The sequence below is a fragment of the Hemiscyllium ocellatum genome, chromosome 7 (assembly GCF_020745735.1).
Source record: "Hemiscyllium ocellatum isolate sHemOce1 chromosome 7, sHemOce1.pat.X.cur, whole genome shotgun sequence".
Lineage (NCBI taxonomy): Eukaryota > Metazoa > Chordata > Chondrichthyes > Orectolobiformes > Hemiscylliidae > Hemiscyllium > Hemiscyllium ocellatum.
The window spans coordinates 61,345,733-61,360,812 of record NC_083407.1 but is presented as its reverse complement, the minus strand read 5'-3'; the positions used below and the strand labels follow the sequence as shown (position 1 = coordinate 61,360,812).

At 40.5% G+C, this 15,080-nt stretch overlaps 1 protein-coding gene across 5 annotated transcripts in view; it reads right to left on the bottom strand.

The window, feature by feature from the left end:
- kalrna (kalirin RhoGEF kinase a) overlaps positions 1-15,080 on the bottom strand; it is a 744,968-nt gene that overhangs the window by 39,510 nt on the left and 690,378 nt on the right. For 3 of the 5 annotated variants that reach the window (XM_060827251.1, XM_060827253.1, XM_060827255.1), the window contains one exon: positions 9,649-11,848. In XM_060827251.1, the coding sequence (XP_060683234.1) occupies positions 11,597-11,848 (252 nt within the window). In that variant the 3' untranslated portion in view covers positions 9,649-11,596. The other 2 variants (XM_060827256.1, XM_060827252.1) reach the window with 2 other exon arrangements.

Here is a 15,080-nt window from a genome sequence, read left to right as displayed (position 1 = left end):
ATCTTGAGATCGAAAGAGCTGACTGTGTGGATTGTTGTTCCACATTTTTCAGATGCTCAGTATCAAGTCCAGTAGGATCACATGGAAACGATAGCATGAAAACAGCCTGTTTGATTCATGTTTGTGTTTAACCATATGAATAATAGTTTTGAAATCCTTGCTTTGTCCCTACATTACAATATTCCTTTCACTGGAACATCGAGGTAATCTACTTGTAATCAATGACATGATCTCTTGCCTCAGTCACGAACAATGGTAGCAAATTCCACAGCCTCACAATCCGAAACTACTAAGTTCCTCTTGTGCTCTATTTTTCTTAAATTTAATTTATGTTCACATCCCTTCACTTCAGATCCCTTGAACAATGCAAGTATGTTTCTTATCTACTCTTCATAATCATAAACATCTCTTAAAAATCACACCTTAATTTCCTCTGTTCCTTGTGTTTCCTCATACTTGACAGCATTCCAGTAAATCTGAAGTCCAATCTATTACTTAACGTCTTTCCCAGCATTAGCAGTGCAAAACTGGATAACATACTCAGAATGTGGTCTTGCTAAGGTTTCATATCGATTCACTGTTAACATACATTCCACTTATCGGACAAAGGAGTGAACAGTGTCAGGTTGAAACAGACATTAAGTAGATGCTTTGCGAATGAGATATGTTTCAAAGTGCGCTTTTCAATATTATAACCAAAATTGAAAGTGTACACAATAACATTGTTTCAGGATGGCTCAGAGTCAATGTTGGGGGGTGAACAGGTTCATGTGTATGATTCTGGAATTCCTGGTGGAGAAGCTTAATAGGAGATAGCCATACATCCACAGGCAGGAAGGAGTCTACCTCATCCTCTTAACCCTCTGTCCTGAAACAGATGGTGCTGCCTCATTTCAACTCATTTACTCCCCTCAATTCCCTCAAAGGTCTTCCAATGTTTTTCAAGTGTCCTCTTTAAATTCCAGAAGCAAGTGAACCTTGAAGGTGATATACTTTAAATAGCGCTCAAAATCTTTGGCAATAACCCCTCACCCTCAAATAACTAGTTCATTGTAATGCTTATCAAATGCTATCCATCAAAATTTTATGCGGCCTTATTAATAAGCACAAGAAAGTTAGTCTAATGATTCACCAGACAGCCATTCAAGATGCATTCCAAGGCGACATTTGGGTTAAACACGAGCTAAATGGCTATCAGATCAAGACCTTATCTTGGCCACTTCAAAGTTGTCATGACAAGTAGCTATTGTCAAAAATTGTCCCTGTAATAATTGTTTTATTTTATGGCTTTACCTAGTGAGATATTATTTTTCATGTCTTATGAACTGAACTTGAAATTCAGGTTCATCTTCTTCATCTCAAACATTCTTCATTTCAAAATATAAGACTTTTAGCCAAATTGTTTTGTCTCATTTTTGCTGCTGACATCTATCAGACACTTAGCTTTTGCTTAGACCATTGGTTTCTTAATATCTCTTTGCAGCTTCCTTTTATCCTTGCTGCACATCCAACTTGAATATTATCTAAAATTTATACATTGCTCCGTCTAGCCATATACAGAAGTTATTGAGGCACTCCCGAGGAAGGATATTAAGCTGGAGAGGATTGAGAAAGATTTACCAAGATGTTGCTGGGTATTGAAGGTTTGAGTTATTAAGAAAATCTGGATAGGGTGGGACATTTTTAACTGGAGGGTAGGAGGTTGAGAGGCGACCTTATGGAAGTTTATAAAATAATGAGAGGAATAGATAGAGTTAATGGTAGTTGTCTTTTCCTTAGGATGGGGGATTTCAAGACTAGGGAGCACTTTTTTAAGGTGAGAGAAGAGAGATTTAAAAAAGACATGAGGGCAAATCTTTTACGCAGAGGGTGGTTTGCGTGTCGAATGAACTTCCTGAGTGGTGGATGCAGATACAATTATGACATTTTAAAGACATTTGGATAAGTACATGAATAGGAATGGTTTGGAGGGTTATGGGCCAGGAGCAGGCAGGTGGGACTAATTTAGTTTGGGATTATGTTCAGCATGGGCCAGTTGGACTGAAAGGTCTGTTTTTGTGCTGTACGACTCTATGACTCTACAACTGAATTCCTTGGGGTATCAAAACATATTCACACCACTCTGTGAAACTGCACCTCACTCTTGTTATCCAGGACAACTCTGAAAGCAGCAGTAGAGGGCACAGGAAAATCTACCCTTATATAATTTATATGGAGTCTTATTGGGCATGAGCAAGGTGGACTGTGGTGAGATTGGGAGTAGAATCGTGTGAAAAATCCATTGATCTTGATGCTTGGAACAATTCATTACAACTTTCTGCATCTCATAGGTGGCAAGGTGAGTTTCTCACTAAACAGCAGTGACTTGCCAAATATGCAATTATACTGGGATTATAGTTTGTTATCTGCCTTAGTAACAGCACAATGTGCCTCATTAAGACTCAGCTTCCTACCTAACCAAATGTGCTGAATAAGCTAGGTGTCAAGAGTTCTCAACAGGGAGATCAGAACAGGTGCTTGGCAACTTCAGCTTGCTGCTATTGCAAGGATCCTTTATGTTGATCGGCACCAAATAACATGTCAGAACATGAATCAAGGGGAGCAGAAGCAGTTGCACACAGCCCTTATCCACAGACATTAGCATCCTGCATTTGCCAACCTTTCATGATCCTCATGGCATCTCTCCAATCCAGTTCTGGGGCAGTTAGGAAGCACAGACCTGAATTGCAAGCCACATTATAGATGAGAATAGAAAGGCTGCTGTAAGGAACTTTGCACATAGTGCAGGCACCCAGCTCACAGGCTGCTTCTCAGGAGGACTACTTGCTTGCTCTCTTAGTGCCTACATGCACGCTCACGGCATCCATGCCTGGCCATGTCTTGCCTTGGGATCTTGTGCCTTGCCCTCTGGCACTTTAGCCACAGCCAAAGGGTGCCTGTTGTACTGACATGCTCTTTTGTATGGAGACACAGCCTGCTAACTATGCTTATCAGTAAGGATCTGCCTGAGTGGGGCAGGAAAAGAAGGGTTTCTTGCTGTACAGCAGGAGATGCCAGTCTAACAACTACAGTGTGTACCATCTGCCTGGGCAGCAAATACCCTGCCTATTTATTCAACCAAATGTCCATGTTGGAAAGTGGGTGGCAGCTTGTTCTCAGTAAAAGAGGGCTGCTGTCATTCAGGGGGCACCAGACTATCAGTCACAGGCACAGTTGGCACACAGTCCATGGTCAGTCATCTGTCAGGCACGACTGGTCATGGCAAATGTCCAACAATGGTTTAGTGAGTATGCAATAGTCGGTCATGTACAGCCATCACACACATTCAGGGGAATTGCATATTGTTGGTCAGGGATCTGCAAATAGACAGAGGTCTGGTTTGTTATGTTTTTGGGGAGTTTGTCAGTTGGACGTATTCTGGGGCAAATACGGTCCAGCAGGTCCATGTGTTATTCATTGTGAGGATTCCAAGGGACCCTGATTGGGCAATGGGTGCTAAAGGAGTGCAGCAGTCAAGGCATAGGGGAAGAGGAAAATATAATGGCTTGAAAAGAGATGAATACTGACCAAAAATGTCCCATCACTTCCAAAGCTGCTGTGAATGAGGGAAGCCGGACTCTGCAGAATACAATGGTGCTTGATGTGGATCAGGGATGGAAGGGGTTCTGGCATTCACTTTTTGGATGTTATGTGTCAGTCACTCAGCTGGTGTGACACTTTTGCAAAGTTAATGATGGTGCGACAACAAGACTGTGGGGAACAGACAATTGGGCCTGCTGAAGATGTGGTTCTGCTGCTTGGACCAATCTCGAGGACCTCAAGTATTGGCCAGACAGAGTGTGCCATACCATACTGTTACGCTGTGCATTGCACAATGGGAAGAGGCAACAAGACAATGTGAAAGATGCTAAGTAACAGGGAACTGCAGCAATCTTTGTTTCTCTCTTCAATGATGCTGCTAGACCTGCTGAACTTCTGCAGCACTTTCCATTTTCATTTTCATTTCAATTTTCTAAATGCCTGCTGTCCCTTTGAGGGACTGGGTTGCAGCACCAGCAGCTTCAGTCAGCAGCTCTTCGGCTCCCTTGACATCAATGGGGAGAGTGGCTACTGCTGGGATCGCAACCCAGCAACAGTAGCATTGCTGGAGGTGGACTCAGAACCTTGCTGAATGGGGTCATTGGTCAGGATTAGATTAGATTCCCTATAGTATGGAAGCAGGCCGTTTGACCCACCAAATCCACACCAACCCTCGAAGAGTAACGCACCCAGACCCTTTCCCCTACCCTCTATTTAAACCTGACTAATGCACCTAACACTATGGGCAATTTATCCTGACCAATTCACCTGACCAGCACATCTTTGGATTGTGTGAGGAAGCCACACAGACAGTCGCCCAGGGCTTTCTTTAGCTTGCTGACCACTGTTTCCTCTTGGCAAATTGAAATATTACTTTTAGGCAAAGAAATTTCATAGGCAAACCCAACAGATTCTTTCATTTCGCATTCCACCATGGCTCTAGGAATCTGATCACTTAAATGGCTGGTTGACTATAGTTTGTGCCTAGAGTAGTTGTTCTTTTGAAACTGATGGGACTCCTTTTGACATCTTTAGGACATTAAGACCCAAGCTCAAACGTGAGCAGTGTCAATTGCAAACTATAAGCACATTTATGACTGACTCTTCTCCTTTGCAGTGCAATTTGGTTGCATACCTATACTCTTGATAGTTGTTCACTTACACCACAAAGTCAAATCTCCGTTGGCTGTGGCATCTGATTCTTCAACCGTAGTAATTTCTTGGATATGACAGTTGCCTCGGGACTGCATCAAGCTTAAAATTAAGTATGTTCATTGACAGAAATAAGTCTTGTGAAATCTGGATCACTGGAATCATCAATTTCCTCGTTCTTTTCTAAAGCAAATTGCTCCACCATATTGTGCTGTTCACTTGTGTAACTTTCTCCTTTCCTGAAGCTCCATAACTGGATGCTAGCTCTGCATTTAGATTTTGATTTGAGATATTACTGTGTCGTAAGAACTGTCACCTCCATGAAGTCCCATCTTATGAGCTATATAGTCCTACTCTGACATTCTAGGAAGTAATTTCCCATTTTCAATTTCTTCTCAAATAATCTTGTGGGCGGCACGGTGGCACAGTGGTCAGCACTGCTGCCTCACAGGGCCAGAGACACGGATTCAATTCCTGCCTCAGGCAACTGTCTGTGTGGAGTTTGCACATCCTCCCTGTGTCTGCGTGGGTTTCCTCTGGGTGCTCCAGTTTCCTTCACACTCCAAAAATGTGCAGGTTAGGTGAATTGGCCGTGACTAAATTGCCCGTAGTGTTAGATGGAGGGGAATGGGTCTGGGTGGGTTGCTCTTCGGAGGGTCAGTGTGGGCTTGTTGGGCTGAAGGGCCTGTAAGTAATCTAATCTAAACCTATTACAAGTGAGGTTTTTTTAAAATTGCTTAAAATTTAAAATTTTAAACTATTATTTAAGAAGTGTTATTCTTTCAGATGTATTCTTGCATTCACCAAAGATCTCTGGAGCTTGCTAGATTTGACAACATTTTCTTTGTGAACAGCTCTTTTTTTTAAAGTTTGTATTGCCCACCATTGTAAATAAGAACTCAATAAAACTTTAAATTGTATTGCTGACTGTTCAATATTAATTTAGTGCTTTCAGTATTTTTACAATGTTCTCTGTTTAGAATACATCTATACTGCCTACTTGGTTTTCCTGCCTGTTATAACAACTAAGTTGCTGGTAAATTATTTCTTGTAGTACTTTTCAACTTTTTGCAGTCAAAGATGGACCTCCTATGTTTTCCGAGGTAAAATCAATATTTTCTCTCCCCTCACAGTCTAAAACACCATGCCCTTATCTCCACAAAAAAGATTAAATGAATATCATCATAGAACACCTACAGTGAGGAAACAGGCCCTTCAGCCCAGCAAGTCCACACTGACCCTCCGAAGAGTATCCTACCCAGGCCCTTTCCCCTATTACTTTACATTTACTCCCGACTAATGCATTTAACCGACACATCCCTGAACACTATGGGCAATTTAACATGGCCAATTCACCTAACCTGGACGGTGGGAAGAAACTGAAGGACCGGAGGAAACCCATACTGATATGGGGAGAATGTGCAAACTCCACATAGATAGTCATCCAAGGTTGGAATCAAACCCGGATCTCTGGTGCTGTGTGACAGCAGTGCTAACCATTGAGCCACAATGCTGCCCAAAGTCTGCTGAAACCGTGATTTAATCACAGAGTTCTGGTTCTTTTAAATCTTTATTTTCATAATTTTTCCTCTCCTGCAAGACTTTTCCACTAATCTTCTTCAAATGTTCTCATCTTCAATTTAAATAAAATCTGAGATCTTCCTGATTCTTTAAGCCCGGTCTAAATTTCTTTCTGGCCTTCACTGTTTCTCATACCTATAACTTGTGCAGTGTAAAGGTGATGATGGCTTGCCTTTTTGTTGCTTCCATGGCTGCTGTTGTCTCTTTTGGGTCAGTAATCATGTTTCAGCTATTGACTGACTGTGTCTTCTAAGAATGCTAATGCTCCTAAAGTAATAAACTCGCTTGAGTTTTTTTTTTCTTCAGTGTCTTCTGAATTCATTTTCCTCATAGTAGGGTTTAGATCTGCACCACTGCAACCTTGTGGTATTTCCCCAGATGACCACTCCAGTTACCGCCTGGTCTTTGCCACCTCTATCCATATGTGGTACTGGATTGCTTGAGCCAGTTTGCTAACACCTAGCCTACTTTTTCTTTACTTTGTTTTGGGGCTTTCTAGCGATTAGTGGAGAAGATGCACCACGATACAACATCAATAGAAGCGGCACTTTTCCTAGCTAACAAGAAAGTTTATCACATGGAAACAATAAATATAACTACATTTAATTTGGCATATTTATTAAGACCTTCAGGAGCAGGCATGGAAATATTTATTTCCTCTGACAGTTAGAGTGGAACTCTTTGCTTTCACCTATACACTGTGTGTCATTAGTAAAATGATGGAGCCAGTGTAACGTAGAAATTAACCCCTTCACAACCATTACCTTACACAATAGCCACCACTTTTCAAAAGGCAAACATTGGTGGTAAGGTGATGGACCCAGCACCCTTGCCATATCACCAGACATAGCACTCCTCCAACTTCCAGCACACTCCACTAGACCTATAAAATCTCAGCAAAGATCTCCGATATGTTGATTTGGTGAAGGATTGGATGCAGAGAATTGAGCAGGGCATAGAGGCTTTGGACCATATGATTTAGCCTGACTCAGAGATTCTGTAAGGAGCAAGATTAGATAGTTCTTTTGTAGAAGTCAATAAGATGGGTCCAGTTTATCTAATATTCAATTCGAGAAGGTACCGATTCACTCTCAGATAGGTGGCCTGGGTTGTTTACCAAGTGGGGATGTCACTGACATACATGTGGGCAACAATTTACTTGTATATAATGTTTCAAAATAGAAACAGAAGCTCAGAAAATAAAAATGTGAGTCGGCCATTCAACTCTTTAACACCAAGTGCTTTATCCAACTTATTTGTGAAATTATAGCAATGTTTTGGCCTCAACTACTTTCTGCTTTCCTTCTACTACTTTGAGTGATGATGCTCACTGATAGGGGCAGTCCTGTATCATTTGTTTCAGCCTGAAGTTTTACCCTTGAGTGTGTGCAGAAGAAATTTACATCAGTGGATTAATTAATGTAGGAGACCACAAAGGTCTTGATGGAGGAATGGTTGTGGAGTTGGAGTCTTGGGGATGATAGTGAAGTGGAGTGAGGATTTCATTGGCAGTGTTAGATGAACAATGGGATGGTGCAATATTATTTGATTGAAAAAGATTTAGTAAAATTACTTTTATTCTCAAATAAAAATGTCATAGAGTCACAGAGCATGAAAACAGACCATTCCGTCCAACTAGTCCACGCTGACCATTTTCCCAAAACCAACTAGTCTCACTTGCCTGTGTTTAGCCCATATCCCTCCAAATATTTCCTATTCATGTACTTATCCGAATTTCTGTAGAATGTCACAACTGTACCAGCATCCACCACTTCCTCAGGCAGATCATTCCACACATGAACACAGTGTATAAAAAAATTGCCCCTCGTGTTCTTTTTAACTCTTTCTCCTCTCATCTTAAAAATATCTACTCTAGTTTTGAACTGTCCCAGGAAAGACATTTGACATTTTCCATTTTACACTGTCATTATACTTACCATAATTCCAATTAAACACTCAAATTTTTAATAAATGAAATTAAAACTTGCCAATACAGGCAATTTACAACATTACAACACTGTTAATCTAGACATCTAGATGGAATGTATCTGTCAGATTGAACCATCTGTCTTGCGTTCTTCCTCAGTCAACATAAAGTATACTTAAAATATTTTTAAACTGATGTAGAATGAAGCAGCTAAAAGTATAAAGCTAAATTACATTTTTGATAACTAGGTAATGATTTCTATTTTCTTGACAACTGGGAAAATTCACAGATAAAATCAGATATCTTGAGAGTCTGTCAATGATTGAAATTGGTCAGTTTTGAGTGACACAATGAAGTGGAATTGGAGATAGTGGAAACCTAATCATTAGATCTTCCAAAAGGCCAAACATTCACCTCATTTCAGTGTCTTCTCTAATGGCCTGGATGAAATCAATCTTGCAACATTGAGGATTTTACAGTTCTTTATAGCACACTCATAACTCCACTGGCAAGAAACTTACAAATCAGTAACGAAAATCTCTGACTTGAAGAAAAAAAGGAAATGATATTTTGCTTGCTGATCACTGTCCTTTCATCACCAATACTCAACAGGCAGATTTATTTTAATATCATATGCAAAACAGTTGTTACTACCTCCATACTAGTTTTAGGGTCAAGATCATCACATTCGGATTCCTCAGAACTGTTAGATTCCTTTAATGCAGCATGAGGGAAGAAAAAGAGCAAAGTTAGGTTTCAGACAGCAGTTAGTTATATTTAAGCTTGAAATACAATTCTTGACCAAAACTATGACCTGCACATCAATGACTGAAATCATTAACCACTTTTGCAAAAACTCTGCAGCAAAGTAAATTTATTTCAGAATTAATGATAATTAAAAAGCTTACTCTAGCTTCACACTTTCAGAAATTCTGCAAAAACGTACAGACAGCATGGCATGATGCATTGAGACTTTTTTATGACTGTATTCAAGCTGCCACAAGCTGGTTTCCATGTTTTTCCACCTGGTAAATAACATTACTTAATCCACAACAGTAACAACAAGTGCTGACCAAAAATAAAGAAAGATAATCACTAGGCCACAATAAAACAGTTCCTAGTTTATTCAGGAACACTGCGGCAATAACTTTGGGTTGGTGGGTGTGCAACTGTAATTTGCTTTGCAAGGAAAAAGGTTGCAATTTAATTGATACTTTAGTACACGTTTAAAGAAGTTGCAAAGAGACATTTATTACAGAAAAATTAGAAATGGCTTAAGGGATTCTTTTCAAGTACATTCTTAGACAGCTGGTTAGATCTTGAAAATGTTTTCAGCTGTCCAAGCAAACGTTGTTCCATGCCTTGAGTGAGTTCACACTTTACACATAGTAAGATAACAGACAACAACGTTGTTAAAAAATTAATTTATTCACAATTGCAGCGAACGTATTATGGTACATTGTATTCTCTGAACTTCAGACTCACTCACAAAGAGAAGTGCATTTAGTGGCAACAAATCAGCAGCATGATTACTGTGAACATAGATGTGCTTGATTCTGATAAAGTTAGTTCCAAAGTTAAGTGTTAATAATGGGCTGTTGAAGCAGACTGTTGTTTAAAGGTCAAGTGACAAGGCTTGCATTTACTTAGGAACTTTTTAAGTCATGTGACTCTGGTATGGAATTTTATATATTTCCACCACTGTAGAAATGTTGCATTTTGCAATTGTTCAATAAGTTTGTACCAGTGAATAGTCAATGTTGTTAATCTCAACCGGGTGCTTCAAAACAAATCTGCAATTTAGAAAAAAAACTCACGCATTGTTTTAGGTGAGATAAAGCCGTTGAAAAAGTTTGTGTACATTAACCATTTTGATTCTCCTGCAAAAGTGTTGGTTGAAAGCAGGCTAAGCAATCGACCCTCCATGAGTACTACTTTTTGACTAGACCTTAACGGTATCAACACACAGCTCCTAAACGTTGACTTACTCACATCAGCAGAGGCTTTGTTGGTCAGAATATCCTTGGATTTACGATCATCATTTTCAAACCTCCCTTCATTTTTCACACTGCTCTCCTTTTCTCCACGTTTTCTCAAATGCAGTGATGTATGCCAAGAACATGACTTCCTGTTGTACCAAAAAATGCACCAAATAACTTGAATATCTTAGGCTTCTGATGGAAATGGGGCCAAAAACATTTCTCTTCATTCGTAAAACTCTGGCAGCCATCAGCAGAATATAACAAAACAAATATGGTACGCTCCCACAAAAAAAAACAAGAGAACTTATTTCCACTGCCGAAAATCTAACAGATTTAGTGGAAAACGAGACCCAAAATGTCAGAAGTCTTCACTAGTTCTCTGCTGAATATCGCATAATCTCACAAGATCTGAATTTGGCATTTGCATTTCTTTCAAATCTCAGTGATAATGCACATTTAACATCCCATGAGACTATGGGATATGCAGATTGAAAATTGCAGAATGTGTTGGCAAAAAGCGATGATTATTTAATCAAAATCAATAATTAAATATTGGTCATGTGATAAAATCTGAAGCTAAAAGTAAGTGAGGTGTGCCAGTAAATCCAAAACATCATTAGCTCAGGGAATGCGTGCTGTAGGGAATATTAATTACAAGCCTGTACAAATGTTGCACCTCTAATCACTGCACTTTAGAATTTAGCAGAACAGTTTTCTTGCCATTTTACTTAATTAAAGCATGCTCATATTCAAGATTAATTTACATATTTAAAATACATTTATTATTAGATACATTACAGGTACAACGAAGAGCATTCTGACTATATTGCACAACCTGACTTTATTTATGTGGGCATATTAAATAGTGCAAAATATTTTTGTACAGGAATGTATTAGAAGGAGTCCTGGCGAAACAAAAAAAGTAAGATTTTTTTTACAATATACTGTCAATAAATTTGAAACAAAAAGAATTTCTTAAAAAATTACATGCTGTACAAATTGCCATAGACAACAAAAAAGTCTCTCCATCTGGAGGAGACAGGCCTCAGTTCAACATTAGGCCTGATGCCCAATGATTATAAAAGTCAAAACAAACATATTAGTAACACAACATAAATATAATTCCAGTCCAATCATTTTCACGTGAGTGTAGTGTTAAAAGTAAAACATGCCATGACTTCATAAATGTCACTTGTATTACGAACATGAACAGAAAAATGGAGCTGCCAGACATAGCTCCTTTAAGATGAAGATCCAGCATTCACTGGGTACTTCTGAAGTTTGTTCCAATAGCCTTGTGGATAAAATCAGGAGGGAAAACCAGCCATCTTTTTCTTTACATCCACACGCTGCTTCCAGGGCAGCCACTTGGCACTTACTTGATGCATCCTTCGTCAGTCTCTGTGGAGTAATCACTGGTATAACTCAGGATAAAGCCTGGAATCCACCCTTCAGCAGCAGGGGAGTGTTCATTTGCAGGTCGGTATACTAGGAACATGTTTTGCTGGTTAATGGCGAGGACCTGAACCACTTCTCCCTGAAATACGCAGATCTCATTCTCCTTCACTGCACCATAATCTTGAGTGACCAACATGGTAGAGGTCCCATTGCATCCAGCAGTATTGTTCTGTGCAAAGCAAACAGCATCCAATTAACATTCACTGTCTGCATTCACATTCCGAGAGCCTGTAGCGGTTAGAGGAGGATCATGATTTTCTAATGTTGATCTTCAGGAAAGCTGGTTTAAAAATCAATTCATAAATTGAAAGGAATAAAATGTTTAAGTTTACTTTTCATCCTTACTTAATTGCTTCCTAGCTAGAATCAGATCTGGAGAAGGGTCACTGGACCTGAAATGGTAACTCTATTTTTCCCAGCAATTTCTGATTTTGTTTCTGATTTCCAGCATCTGCAGTTCTTTGGTTTTTTTTGTGATATATCTCACTGACAATCAAATTATTCTCTGTCCAGCAACAATATTTCTGTAAACATTCATAAAATGCTGGCCACTGGAATTTATTTGATACCTTATATAGCATCAGTCACATAACAAGTGGAGTAAATCAAATAAGTATCTTCAGATGTAAACAATTGGACTAATCCAGTGACTCCCCTTAGAGATAAGTTTATACAATCACCATATCACTTAAAAAAAAATTCCAGCTCTTTTTCAAATACCCAGTGAAGAATGAGTAAGAATTTTCCTGAAGCGATCCCATTGTTGTCTCCTTTTTAAAAGGAACATATTCCCAAAGCCTGCAAAAAGAATTGCATCCAGGTTTCCTGGGATTTCTGGTGCAAAACCAACGTAAACTGATGTACTTCTTGTGCAGGAGAAGGTCAGCAAGTCTGGCTGCATCTCTGAAGAAACAGAGTTAACATTTCAAGTCCAGTGTAAGTCTTCTTTAGAATTCACCGGTGTTGATGCCCCTCTGGATTCTTTCGCCCCTCCAACTCCTTCCCTTCCCCTTATACAACCTTTTCACCATACCATCTGATGTTTACTTCTGTAATGCTCAGCAAAGGACTTAATCCTATCTCTTTTTGCTCCTATCTCAATGAATAACACTCATAACCGTAACCTGACTTTGTTGTTGAACCTGGGTTAAGATTGTGTTGCTGGAAAAGCACAGCAGGTCAGTTGGCATTCCAGGAGCAGGAAATTCGACAATTCGGGCTGGAGTCCTTCATCAGGAATGAGACCTCATTCCTGATGAAGAACTTTTGCCCGAAACATCAATTTTCCTGCTCCTCGGATGCTGCCTGACCTGCTGTGCTTTTCCAGCAATACACGCTCAACTCTGATCTCCAGCATCTGCAGACCTCACTGCCCCTTTTGTTGTTGAACCTGCCAATAGGCTGGTGCTGCTGCCACCTGTTGTGCTAACCTCTACCTTGCAGAAGCTGAGCACCAACTCTTGAGGCACTTCCTCATACCTTCCCTTAGATCATGGCCTCCTCACTGAACAGCAAGCAAAAAAAAGGGTTTTCCAAAGAAGGGCCACTGGACTCCGAATGTTAACTGTTTCTCTTCACCAATGCTCGTAAAGGCTTATCACTGCCAGGGGTGTTTCCACCGTTAAACCTTTCATCCGTTTGGAGTGCAAGTCCATGAGCCTTCACAGTAAATGGTGAGATCAGCAGTACCCTTCAGACACAAGGTAGGAAATCACAATGTAGATGTGCATAGAGTCATAGAGATGTACAGCATGGAAACAGACCCTTCGGTGCAATACGTCCATGTCGACCAGATATCCTAACCCAATCTAGTTCCACCTGCCAGCACCCGGCCCATATCCCTCCAAACCCTTCCTATTCATATACCCATCCAAATGCCTCTTAAATGTTGCAATTGTACCAGCCTCCACCACATCCTCTGGCAGCTCATTCCATACACGTACCACCCTATGCGTGAAAAAGTTGCTCCTGAGGTCTCTTTTATATCTTTCCCCTCTCACCCTAAACCTATGCCCTTTAGTTCTGGACTCCCCGACCACAGGGAAAAGACATTGCCTAGTTATCCTATCCAAGCTCCTCATAATTTTGTAAACCTCTATAAGGTCAGCCCTCAGCTTCCGACGCTCCAGGGAAAACAGCCCCGGACTGTTCAGCCTCCCTCTGTAGCTCAGATCCTCCAACCCTGGCAACATCCTTGTAAATCTTTTCTGAACCCTTTCAAGTTTCACAACATCTTTCCAATAGGAAAGAGACCAGAATGGCACGCAATATTCAAACAGTGGTCTAACCAATGTCCTGTACAGCTGTAACATGACCTCCCAACTCCTGTACTCAATACTCTGACTAATAAAGGAAAGCATACCAAACGCTTTCTTCACTATCCTATCTACATGTGACTCCACTTTCAAGGAGCTATGAACCTGCACTCCAAGGTCTCTTTGTTCAGCAACACTCCCTAGGACCTTATCATTAAGTGTATATGTCCTGCTAAGATTTGCTTTCCCAAAATGCAGCACCTGGCATTTATCTGAATTAAACTCCATCTGCCACTTCTCAGCCCATTTGCCCATCTGGTCCAGATCCAGTTGTAATCCGAGGTAACCCTCTTTGCTGTCCACTACACCTCCAATTTTGGTGTCATCTGCAAATTTACTAACTGTACCTCTTATGCCCGCATCCAAATCATTTATGTAAATGACAAAAAGTAGAGGGCCCAGCACCGATCCTTGTGGCACTCCACTGGTCACAGGCCTCCAGTCTAAAAAACAACCCTCCACCACCACCCTCTGTCTTCTACCTTTGAGCCAGTTCTGCATCCAAATGGCTAGTTCTCCCTGTATTCCATGAGATCTAACCTTGTTAATCAGTGTCCCATGGGGAACCTTGTCGAACGCCTTACTGAAGTCCATATAGATCACATCTACTGTCTGCCCTCGTCAATCCTCTTTGTTACTTCTTCAAAACACTCAATCAAGTTTGTGAGACATGATTTCACACGCACAAAGCCATGTTGACTATCCCGAATCAGTCCTTGCCTTTCCAAATACACGTACATCCTGTCCCCCAAGGATTCTCTCCAACAACTTGCCCACCACAGAGGTCAGGCTCACCAGTCTATAGTTCCCTGGCTTGTCTTTACCGCCCTTCTTAAACAGTGGCACCACGTTTGCCAACCTCCAGTCTTCCGGCACCTCACCTGCGACTATCAATGATACAAATATCTCAGCAAGAGGCCCAGAAATCACTTCTCTAGCTTCCCAGAGAGTTCCCAGGTACACTTGATCAGGTCCTGGGGATTTATCCACCTTTAACCATTTCAAGACATCCAGCATTTCCTCCTCTGTAATCTGGACATTTTGCAAGATGTCACCATCTATTTCCCTACAGTCTAAATCTTCCAT